Source organism: Xenopus laevis, chromosome 7L (genome assembly GCF_017654675.1).
Source record: "Xenopus laevis strain J_2021 chromosome 7L, Xenopus_laevis_v10.1, whole genome shotgun sequence".
Classification (NCBI taxonomy): Eukaryota; Metazoa; Chordata; class Amphibia; order Anura; family Pipidae; genus Xenopus; species Xenopus laevis.
Genome location: NC_054383.1, coordinates 35,053,747 through 35,066,680, shown reverse-complemented (window position 1 = coordinate 35,066,680; position 12,934 = coordinate 35,053,747). Strand labels below are relative to the sequence as shown.

The window sequence follows — 12,934 nt, the reverse complement described above, 5'->3', positions numbered from 1 at the left end:
GATAGGGCAGGCAGAGTTTGGCACACAAGAAGCATAGGGCAGGCAGAGTATGGCACACACAGAGAGCATAGTGCAGGCAGAGTATGGCACACACAGGGAGCATAGGGCAGGCATAGTATGGCACACACAGGGAGCATAGGGCAGGCAGAGTATAGGGCAGGCATAGTATGGCACACAGGAAGCATAGGGCAGGCAGAAAATGGCACATACAGGGAACATAGGGCAGGCAGAGTATGGCACTCACAGGGAGCATAGGGCAGGCAGAATACAGTAGGAGACAGGGAAACCTATCAGGACCACTCTAAAATGAACAGTTCATACTGTGCTACATACAGTGACAGCAAGCTGGAGCCCCTTTGTCTGAGGTGTAAATAACGTGGGCACTTTCAGTCTGAGGTGTGAACAGTACAGGGCTTTAGGTGTGTGAACAATAGAGTTGTTACAGGTGTGAACAATGCAGGAGTTCACTGTCTAAATTTGAGGGGTATACAATGCAGGGGCCAGTTAAGGTCAGTACTGATACCTTTTAAAGCCTACACATGGTAAGCAGCCACAGCAGGCAGACTTTCATGTGGGGGGGCCACACAAGGGTGGGCCCACAGGTCACCAGTTGGACAGCACTGATCTACATCATCTCTTCCATGCTAATATCCAATATGCTATTCTGCAAAATCCATTCCTGTTTATTTTGCCATTTTCTCCTTCTTATAGTATTGTTACAAAATGATTGAGAGGACAGGAAATGATTGTCAGGATCTGTGAAGCAGGAATCCTGTGAGCAAGAGACCCCTGCCAGGACCAATGCCCATTTGGGGGGCCCAGAACTTTCTGCTGCAGGCCAACAGGAAACCTGAACGTGGCAGAGTTTGATACAAAAGTTCAGAGGAGGGTTAGATGGAACCAGAGAATAGGTTTCGAGTCAGGGCAGGCAGCAAAAAAACAGTCACAGATATGGATAACCAAGAGAGTCTCCTACGGCACCTGACGATGATGTGCTCCAGGATAATCTTACAGAAGTGCAAGAGCACTAAGGGGCACAAGAGCAGTAACTTGTGTGTCTATATCACGGGAGTTGGGACGCCTAAGTGGCTCCCCCTGGCACCACTTATAACTACAGTGCTGCCAAAAAATGGGCAGTTGTATATTCATGGGGGAAGTCAATCTTTATTCAAGGAAGCAATGTGCAGAGTACCCTCCCCCACTGCCGTCCCCCCCCCCCTCCATGCTGGAACACTTGTTCCCCCTTGATGGCAGCCCTGCCACCACATATGAGAAAGCTAACTTAAACTGGCAATATACTTTAAGATCCATTCGTTTGGTGAGGTTGCCAAACGAGTGGATTTTTCCAATATGAGCACTTTGAGGTGAGTGAAATGAGTCCGATCGAATGACAACGACAGGAATACAGGTAGTCAGAGCGAGGACCACATTCAACAAAACAAGGTGGTCGTTCCTACAACAGGATTTTTAAACATGTCCAATCGATATCTGGCCACCATTATTGCGTTATTTATAAGGACCCTAATTCAAAAACTGGCATGTTACTGGTTTCCTTTTTCTGAGTTGAACAATGAAGACATCCATGCTTCATTTCATCTTGATAGCAGACAGAGCTAGACTTAAAGATGTAGTTCATGTTTAAGTACTTTTCTTACAGGGATGGGACCGGTTATCCAGAATGCTCGGAACCTGGTGTTTTCCGGATAATGGATATTTCCGTAATTTGGATCTTCATACCTTAAGTCTACTAGAATATCATGTAAACATTAAATAAACCCAATAGGCTGGTTTTGCATCCAATAAGGACTAAATATATCTTAGTTGACTAAAGTACAAGGTACTGTTTTATTATTACAGAGAAAAGGGAAATCATTTTTAAAAATGGGGATTATTTGAATAAAATGAAGTCTATGGGGGACAGCCTTTCTGGAGCTTTCTGGATAACGGGTTTCCGGATAATGGATACCTATATGTTATACTAAAAGTATGTTCAAGATGCAACTTTTCAATTGGCCTTTATTTTCTCTTTCTTGTAGTTTTTTTTTTTTAATTATTTGCCTTCTTCTTTTGACTCTTTCGAGCTTTCAAATGGGAGTCACTGACTCCATCTAAAAAAACCAATCTCTGTAAGGTTACAAATTTATTGTTATTGCTACTTTTTTTTTTACTTTTCTAGCTATTCAGGCCCTCTCCTGTTCATATTCCAGTCTCTTATTCAAATCAATGTATGTTTCCTAGGTAGTTTGGACTGTAGAAACCAGATTGCTGAAATTGCAAATTGGAGAGCTGCCAAATAAAAAGCTAAACAAGCCCTTTAATGGTGAGTTCCAGTCCACATTGTGTAACATGGACACACCCTATTTCCACTGAAGCACACATAAGGTATGGAAATACAAATTATAAAAAGATCCCTTATCCGGAAAACCCAAACCAGATCCCAAGCATTCCACATAATAGATCCTGTACCTGTAATTGGCTTCCCTCTTGAATATTTATTCTCTGTCCCTGATACAATCTGAACACCAGTAAAGGAATTTATTTTAAAATTATCTTTAAATAAATTGTTCAGTGTAAAAATAAAAACTGGGTAAATAGATAGGCCGTGCAAAATAAAAAATGTTTCTAATATATTTAGTTAGCCAAAAATGTAATCTAAAAACACTGGAGTGACTGGATGTGAAATATCACAGAACATTACTTCCTGCTTTTCAGCTCTCTTGGTTTCCACTGATTGGTTACCAGTCATCAACAACCAGTGATTTGAGGGGGCACTTAGCTTTTGAATCTGAGTTGAATGTTGAGGATCAAACTCACTGAACAGTTATGTCCTATGTGGGCCCCCTTAAAGTCGCTGACTAACTCAGAGAGCTGAAAAGCAGGAAGTTAAGTTATATTCTGTTCTGTTAAGACATCCAGCCTTTATAGATAAAATTTTTGGCTAACTAACTATATTAGAAACATTTTGCACAACCTATTTCCCTAGTTTTTATTTGTACACTGAACTGTTTCTTGAAAGGTAAACACACTCTAGAGCAATCACTACCATTGTCCTAATTATATGCCAAAAAGGGTTTTAGGTTATTTTACCTGTCCCCCCCCCCCCCCCCGCCAGGGCCGGCCTTAGGCCTATTGGACCAATTGGGCCCCGCACCACAGATAATATTTCCCTCAGCACATGATGCTGCCTGGCCTGCCCCCAACTTTGAGAGTCCAGCCCATCCCCAAATCCATAGGTCCAGCCCACCCCCAACTCTGATAAGCCAGCCCATCCCCCAACTCCATAGGTCTAGCCTGCTCCCAACTCTCATAGGCCCAGCTTTCCTCCAACCTTGATAGGCCCTGCCTGCCCCCAATCCAACCAAGCCTGCTCCCAAGCTGAATCAGCCCAGCCTGCCCCAAACTAATTGGCCCAGTCCACTCTCCTATTTCCTTCCTCTCTCTCTTACCCTGTGTGCCTCTATTATGTGCCCCTATTTCATCCCTCTCTCTCTCTTACCTTGTCTGCCCCTTTCCTTTCTAGTCTGTGCCTGTATGCCCTTATTTTCCTAAATACTTGGTGTGTCAGTAACCAGCAACACTATGTCTAGGGGCCCCGCCAACATGGTCCCAATTGGGCCCCACATTTGATAGGATCAGCCCTGCGGGCCCCCCCTGTTTTTTCCCCATCTCATATTGACAAGGCCACCATCAGAAAACCACTCTGAGACCCCTGGATTTAAAGCCCTCTACCGAGCTATTGGCCAAATTGCTTTTCAGAGTCTCAGGAATGATGGGCTCAGAACAGAACCAACCCCCCTGCCCCCTCGTATCCCACCTGATTGCTACCCTGCAGGTTCCACGGGCCATTAAATAGAGTTGCAAGAACCGCTTGATTTTTTTCAGGTTATCGGCCAAAACCCAGCACAGATCAATATCTGCAAATTATAAAAGGGACATCTCCCATTGATTTATACATGAACTCGACAGGTTTGAGATGGCAGATGTTCAGATTCAGACTTTATATAAAAAATATTGACAAATTCTAGTTTTTCTTCCTCTCCACTAAAAATTCAGGTTTTGCCCCCCCAAAAAAATAGTATTTTTTAGCAAATAACCCACTAAATAATGGGAAATAAAATAGATTGACATAATCTAGATCAGGAGTCCAAACCTTTTTTATACAACTACAACTTGCCTCCAAGCCAGGGATGCAAAAATAAGCATCTGCTTTCAGGCCACTGACAACATCATCCAATGGGTTGGTGAGCAATAGGGATGCACCGAATCCACTATTTCGGATTCAGCCGAAGCCTTCAAGAAAGAATCGGCCACATACCAAACCCCAATTTGCGTATGCAAATTAGGGGTGGGAAGGGAAAAATGTTTTACTTCCTTGTTTTGTGACAACAAGTCACTTGATTTCCCTACCGCCCCTAATTTGCATATGCAAATTAGGATTCGCTTTGGCCAGGCAGAAGGATTCCGCCTAATTCCCGAACTGAATCCTGGATTCGGTGCATCCCTAGTGAGCAACAAATCATATTTAATAAATCATACAAGTTTTTAGAGTACCCACAATATCCACTTAAATGATGGCGGCCAGTAAACACAGTATAAATTCAAAATTAAAGTTAAACAAAACAAACCACAGGATTTAGCCAATAAGGTTTTATTTGCCATTCAATTTTACAATCGTAAAGTGGTATCATTTTTTTCACAACAAACAATTGAGTTAAGTGCTGGACAGTTTCAATCTAAAGGGAGATTTTTTTTTTTTTTTTTTTTTTTTTTAAAGAGCTACGGTCCCTTTCAGACAGCTACTCATTCATTTTCTTTGGCTGATCAAGCTATTGAGAAATGATTGCTTTGGTTGATCATTTTAGAAGTTGCCATTTCTTCTAATGTGGAAGTTCATGATGCTCAAGTTTATAATGAGCACCACAAGATGGGCAACGATGTGCAGGTCCCTCATGCACCCAGAACCAAATAATTGCCGAGTTGTCTTCTTCACCTAAGTTACAAGAACATGTGTCACAACCAGAATTGCGGTTTCAACCAGCCTGGCACTAGGAAAGCTGAAATTTCAACAAACTACTAATGAACTGAGAAGTCTTAAAGGTGACTAACATTTTGATCAATCTGCCCCTTAGTATGACAGACAATTTGCCATTTGCAAACGTTTGGATAATTTTCAATTCCAAACTAGGGATCTACAAAACACAATGGAGAAAATCTCCATTAGGGGTATGTCTAATAGTAATTTAGGTTGGGGGGGGAAGAAAAAAAAAAATTATCCATCAAGTTCAACCGTTTATGTATAGCTGAACTGCTAGTTGATCCAGAGGAAGGCAAAGTAATCAGTTATGGATTTTGAGATCACTAATAAAGTAATGTTTTATAAAGACCTATTTATCAACTTGAAGACATGGAGCTTTAAAGTGGTAATCTAAAAGTCAGGATGGCTAAAGTGTTCTTTAAACAGACAATTAGGGGCAGATTTATCAAAATGGGAGATTAGCTTTTACCACAGAAAAATCGACCCACTTTTTATTCATTCATACGGGATTCTAATAAGTGTAGTTATCTATGGGTGAGAGTTAGAGTTTGCGATGTGATAAATTCCCTTCTAAAAATCCTATAGTAATGAATAGTAATGTGGCAAACTATGATCTCACATGTTGATAAATCTGCCCCTAATTGTTAAATTAACTATTCCTACAATGTAGGCAATCAAAATATGTTCTAATTGTTTCTACTGAAGCTCTCACCATACTGTTCTCGATGTAAGGGATTCTGGCACTAAGAAAGGTGGTATGCCAAACCCAAGAAGAATAGGACTAGGATCCATGTCCTAGAGATATGTACCTTTGCAATCAAACTTAATATAATAAAGGCCAGGGTTGTGACACAATATTGAATTGACACTATGTCCATGGTGGTCAGCTTTCGAAAAGGATTTTAAAGGAGAAGGAAAGTATAAATTTCTAGGGGGTGCCAAATGTTAGGCTGGTGCAGTTTTCAGATTACAGGAGCACTGGTCTGGGGTATCAGAGAGAGTACAATCAATGGGGGCTGCCTAACATTTGGCATCCTGCAGTAACGTAGACTTTACATCTCCTTTAAGAACTGTACAGTATAGTTAAAATACACTTACATATGCAACCCACAATTCGCTTTTTGTTGATTGATGGGACAATATGGGGATCTTCCTTGGTTCCCAAATAGGACTTTGGTTTCAAAATACTGTAAGGATCCTTTGAAATTATAAAAGGAAAAACATTTTAACATACAGAGGGAACATAACTTTTATTGTAGAGAAAACAAGGTTAGGCTTGGACTTTATAGTAGCTCTAAAAAAAAGCTTATTTCTTAATTTATCTTTATTCTACATTATTATTTCTAAAAGGTTACAGCCAACTACCTTTTATTGTTCTGTTATACTAAAAAAACCATGCTCTTGCACTGGTTTCTATAAGAAGCTGATAAATGGCTGTCCAATAAGAAGCTCATATGACTAGAGATTACCCCAAGAAGTTCCATGCAATATAAAGGTCTGAAGCAGCAATGTCTTTAAAGCGACTGTTCACCTTTAAGTTAAATTTCCTATGCCTAATTATAGTTTTTTAATGATTTGCCATCTTCTTCTCCCCCTATCCAATTTCAAATAGGGATCACTGACTACACAGCCAAAACAGTATTGCTCTGTGAAGCTAAAATTTTATTGTTAATAATATAATTTAAATTATTGTGCTATTCAGGCCCTCTCCTATTCATATTACAGTCTCTTGTCTAAACCATTGCCTGGTTGTCAGGGTAAACAAGACCCTAGGACCCAAATAGCTGCTGGTATAAACCAAAGAACAGATGAACAAAAAGCCGAGTAACTGAAAAAAAAAACCAAATAAAACCAAATAAAAAGAAGACGACCAATTGCAAATTTTCTTAGAATATCAAGGTCTACATTATGCTGAAATGTTAATGGTGAACTGCCACTAATATTGGCAGCAACAAGCAAACCATTTTGTAATAAAAACCTATCTTTAAAAGTTATGCTTACTTGGTTTTATTTTTAGAGACAATTGTGGCAACCTGTGCAGATATGTGTACTCCAGATCACTGACAGGGAGCCAGAAACAAACATACAGAACCCATCTACATATTTTCACTATTTTATCTGAGGGAGGTATTTACAGACAAGGCTTGTTTGCCTCGCTATGCAAACTAAGTTTGCATAGTTAACTGTATAGGACTCATTATGCTGGGAGAAGCTCAACTATACAAATACTAGAATAAAATTGTAATCTTTCAAGAAAACCTGCTATAAAGTAAAAGGCAGAAAAAAATAATCAATATGGTTTAAGACCACAGAAACCAAAGCAAGACATCTGAAAAATAACAAAGAAGGAGGAAAAAGGCAATAAGGGACAGCTTTTCTCCCTGCACACACTGCTCTGACTGGATAGATGAGCTAACAGACTTATTATTTGGTCATAGAAACAATGTGGGATCCAACAATCTTATGCATGGGCTTAACATACTACTGCACATCACTTCCCCTTTAAAATGAAACTGCATTTAGTAAGCGATTCTTCTTTGCTGGCAAAAGTTAGACTATTTCTTCTCTTACCTATATATAAAAATAAGCTTGTCTTTTGAAGATTATGGGGCTGAATTACTAAAACAAGAATCTAACAACAAACAAAATTTGACCTAACTACCTTCCACGAATCAAACTCATTCATCAATAATTTTTCTCGAAAAAAATCGGAGCGATAAAACATCACGACAAGATAAAGCGTCAATTCGTATTATACAATAGATGCTCTGACATCTCAATTCTATCAAATTTTCGCTGCAAAACAAAAATCGACTTTTTCAGATTGTTGGATGAAAACCACAACTTTATCAGATCACCCAATGAAGATCACAATTTCAAGAAAGTACTTCAGGTACATCTGTCATTATTTAGACATGACGTATTTTTGCATTTGGCTTTTTAGCAACTTTGGGGTATGATAAAGCTCTAAAAATTAGGGATTAGGGGTTCTTCCCCCCCCCGCCAAGAAAAATTTGAGTTTTCATCCATGCAAATCATATCTACTGCATATCATACAAGCCCTTTCTTCATAGCTTGGAGAGTTTTTCTTTCAAGTCCAGTTGCCTGTTCCTCGTCTGTGGGAATACCTATGAAAAGAAAAAGTAGTTGTAAATATAAAATGCAAAACAGATAGATAAATATCCATGATGGATTATTAGCAATGTTTATTAGAGAAACTAGTATTCATTTCAATAATTAGACAGCAGTCCCAAATGTCCTTTCCCACAAGTAAGTGAGAACAGACTTTACAGGGAGAAAAAAAAAACACTTTGTGACTTATACTGTAAAACAAAAGTAGTGTGTTATGCACGCAGGGACTAAAATGTCAACCAAAAACATTCTTATCCACCTATATTTTGAAGCGTTAACGCAAGTGGGGCATAAAACTATCCAAATCTTTATTCATAATTCTAATGTTTTGCATTTGTACACAAGAACACGTGGGAGAAAAGATGCTGTAAAGTGCTAGTTCTGCATTGCCTTTCAAAAATGCATTTAAACATAGATTTGCAGCTAGATACAGGAATGAAATCCATTATATGAAATATCGGAGACTAGAGGATATGGGGTCTTTCTGTAAGTTAGATCTCCATACCTCAAGTCTACTAAAAACATTTGAACTTTAAATAAACCCAATAAGACTGTTTTGCCATGTTACCATGTGACAACTGAAGGTGCCAATTATATTTCACATGTAGCGACTTTATTTGGCTAATTAGCATATGCAAATTAGCGCTCAAATTCAGCCATATCTTTGCAGTGGATTCTAGATTTGGCTGAATCCTAAGATTCTAAATTTGGTGCATCCCTACTTTACAACAAATAAAATGTGCTCAGTCTGCGTTTTTGTATTAACTGTAAAACACATATTTTGGGATCTACAAGCCACATTTAGAAACAACCAATATATTGTATCATTTTATTCAGCTGTCGAACTGTTAATCATCTTGTTTTTTTACAAGTAGGAAAGAAGATGCTGTAAACCAGGCATGTGCAAAGTGCGGCCGGGGGCCAATTACAGCCTGTTTTCAAATTTACACCAGCCCTCAGCCTCCATTATGAAATTAATAATAATTCGGCCCTCCAGCACAGTGCGATCAGGAATCCCATAGCAGTAATATTAAGGCACATTAGTGAAATGATCTGGCACGTAGAGACTCGCTGTTTTCGCATACTTCTTTAGGGCTGAGGGTGTCAATAGAGGTACTGACGTGCCAGTACAGTAAACTAAAAAAAGTAACACCTTCAGCACACAGGCAGCAGTATAGACCAAGTGGCAGATCATTTCACTAATGTGCCCAAATATTACTGCTACGATTACTCTATTCCTGTAATTTAATGTTAATGGTTCAAAGAATGTCGGGCTGAATGGTCGGCCCCCGCACATTTTCACCTCACCAAATCTTGCCCTCGTTGCAAAAAACCCCTGCTGTAAACTACAACTTTTGAGTTCATTGCTGGAAACTTTGTAAACATTCAAAAGTTTAGCAAGATGTATGGTCTTTTTTTTTTTTTTGCATATTCAGGTTTATTTGCCAATTTTGAATTCCTCATTTTTGTTTTCAGGGTAAGAAGTTTATTAAAAAAAAAAACAAACAAACTTTGTTTCTAGACACTCCAGATATTTTTGAAACTCATGTAGATCATAATTTACCTCCTAGCTTTTATTCTCAAAAATTAGCCTTTGTAATAAGAGTATGTGGGTAATATTGTGTATACATTAGTTTTGTATTGATTTGTGGATTTCTTAGTTTAAATTTTATATTTGGAAATAAGCTGGTAAAAGAATTTTTAATATGCTGTGTTGTGTGCTAAGTTCACCAAGATATCTACTTTCACACAACAGATTGCTTGGGCTTTTTTGTAGTTTACCGTGTGTTGTGGCATGTTATTTAAAGGGATACTGTCATGGGAAAAAACATTTTTTTCAAGATGAATCAGTTAATAGTGCTGCTCCAGCAGAATTCTGCACTGAAATCCATTTCTCAAAAGAGCAGATTTTTTTTTATATTCAATTTTGAAATCTGACAAGGGGCTAGACATATTGTCAATTTCCCAGCCTTGTTCTCTGATAAACTTCAATCACTCTTTACTGCAAGTTAGAGTGATATCGCCCCTCATCCTTTTCCCCCCCAGCAGCCAAACAAAACAATGGGAAGGTAACCAGATAACAGCTCCCTAACACAAGATAACAGCTGCCTGGTACATCTAAGAACAACACTCAATAGTAAAAACCCATGTCCCACATTCAGTTACATTGAGAAGGAAAAACAGCAGCCTGCCAGAAAACATTTCTCTCCTAAAGTGCAGGCACAAGTCACATGATCAGGGGCAGCTGGGAAGTTGACAAAATGTCTAGCCCCATGTCAGATTTCAAAATTGAATATAAAAGAAAAATCTGTTTGCTCTTTTGAGAAATGGATTTCAGTGCAGAATTCTGCTGGAGTAGCACTATTTTAACTGATGCGTTTTGAAAAAAAACATGTTTTCCGATGACAGGATCCTTTTAAACTATTCTTGGCACAAAAGCTTGCTTTTGAATAGCTGTGGGTTTTTGAGCTACTGAATTCAGGAATCTCCATGGACTACTCGTATTGGTTATTTGTGCGTCTGTTGATATGGAGCTTCCAAAATAAACTGTTACAGAATCTAAAATATTTACATTTTGTAAGATATGTACTTTGAAAAAAATGGCAGAGCTGCATACAGTAACTTATTGCAGAAGTGGAATTACACAGATGTTCAGGCATGCTTAGTAAGAAAGATATATATTGTAGTCTACCTAGGTAAACTGCTTTGCCTAGACAAAGTTATACATAACACCCATCTTATATCCTGGGACAGGAAGAAATATTGCAGTGCTCGCTAGAATAGTACATTATACTATGAAAGATAATCAGCTCTAAGCCACCTTCCAATATACATTACTTCAAAATGTTCATTTAAAGTTATTTGTAAATAATAGGTACTCCAGGACTTACCCAGTTCCCCCCCCCCATTCCCATCACTATATGAAATATACCTGGTTTTTCCAGTTTCTCCTTCTGCATTACATACTCAAACAACAAGAGCAGCCAGATGGGCAGGGTTGTTTTGACTGAGGCTGGATGACCTTGACAACCAATGTAACCTATGTGCCTATGGCTTTACCCTCTGCTTCAGATCAAATAGCCAAACCAAGTTTCAGCCCTTGATAGCGAACAAAAAAAAAAAAAAAAAAAACCACATCGATGTATGGCACTTATTTAAATGTAGGGAAATGTTATTTCAATTCTTGCGATACTCCCTGACAGGACCAAGGAAATGAAAATACTAGAACAGCAATGGCTGAAAGGACAATTCAAGGCTGTTCTTGGTCGGTCAGTTATTTCCAGCTGAACACGTCGGTGACGAGACCCTCAGAAATGCCCCTCGTTTATTCAAATGGCATAAAAGTCTTACCCATTCCAGTAACATGACCAGTTTTATTATTTAAACAATACTAGACACGCAAAACCCCATGTGCCTGCACAGATTTCTTCTCACTGTGCCAATGGCCATTGTACGAGAGCAGACGAATGTGTCAATTATTTGGCACAAAATAATTTAGTGGCAGTCAAAAAAAAGCAGTGAAATACTTGGGAACATGCACTAAAAGCCTGCTCAAAGTCACCAGAAAATGGGTTGTTTTGGTACTTCACCAGGTCTACTAATTGAACCTCTTAACATTTCACTGCAGCTATGGTGAATTTAACATTTTGTACCACAGATATCCCTAAACTGATCCCCTTACTAAGTCACACACACTACACGTTGGCTGAAGGCCAGGAACAATGTATTTTGGGCAACAGGTGCAAGAAGCCTCACACTAACAAGAATCTGGGCGGTACCAGGATCTAGACATTAACAGCGATTGGCGCGGTACGCGTGGAAACGAGGCGTGCAACGCTTGCAACTCTACATTGTTTAATCCGCCTACCAGCTCCAAAGTCAAGCGCTATGACCTCAAAGCTGTCCTTCTAGTGATTTCTATCTCCTAAATGCCCTCCATCCGCCAATTACAATTCGCAGCAGTATATTCCCCAAACTCACTCCTGAAACAAAACTTTCCCTTCATAACAAATCGTCTAAATTTGACTCAACACACACACGCCCGTACAACTATATATGACTATGGAGCAGCGCCTGCTCCACAAACTAGAAGTGGTCATACCCACCCCCAACACTCATTGCTCTAAGGACGGATCTGTTGAGGTACACGGTCCTAGGAGCAGCTGCATTCCGGGGTAGAGCCCGATAAAACAGTTGGCAGAGTCTCCAGGAAGCCATGACTAAATCCCGAACACTTCCACAGAGCGAGAACTTAATCAAGTGACAAGGCAGGGATCCGCCAACGAGTATTTATAATTGCAGAAGAAACCAATCACACGGAACCAGGAGGGGGGAGTCCAGGAACTGGATCACGAAGCATTAAACGCATAGGGCTTAATTTTAGCCTGGTTTGCACATGAGCGTGAAATCCGAAAGCAACAGGTTCCAACTCCAGGGCAATCACAAATCTCTGGCAGAGAATAAAAACTCAGACAGGTGTTATTCTATATCATAACAAATAGGGATAATGTCATCCCTTTGTCCTGAAAATTGTATTCTGCATTTCTAATTAAACACATTTAAAGGAATGGCTAACCAATACATTAATATGGAATGGAATTCTAAGCAACTTTTCAATTGGTCCTCTTTTTTTCTTCTTTATAGTTTTTGAGTTATTTGCCTTCTTCTGATTCTTTCCAGCTTTCAAATGGGGGGTCACTGACCCCATCTAATTCTAAAAAAAGAAATGCTCTGTAAGGCTTCAACTTTATAGTTATTAGTTATCAT

At 39.2% G+C, this 12,934-nt stretch overlaps 1 protein-coding gene across 1 annotated transcript; it reads right to left on the bottom strand.

Annotated features, from left to right (window-relative positions):
- Positions 1 to 4,632: 4,632 nt before the first annotated feature.
- cox5b.2.L (cytochrome c oxidase subunit Vb, gene 2 L homeolog) lies at positions 4,633 to 12,397 on the bottom strand. Its single transcript, NM_001091587.1, is given in 4 exon segments — positions 4,633 to 4,990; positions 6,134 to 6,233; positions 8,093 to 8,163; positions 12,274 to 12,397. Coding segments are annotated over 4 exon segments (396 nt in total). The 5' UTR covers positions 12,386 to 12,397; the 3' UTR covers positions 4,633 to 4,877.
- Positions 12,398 to 12,934: the final 537 nt, after the last annotated feature.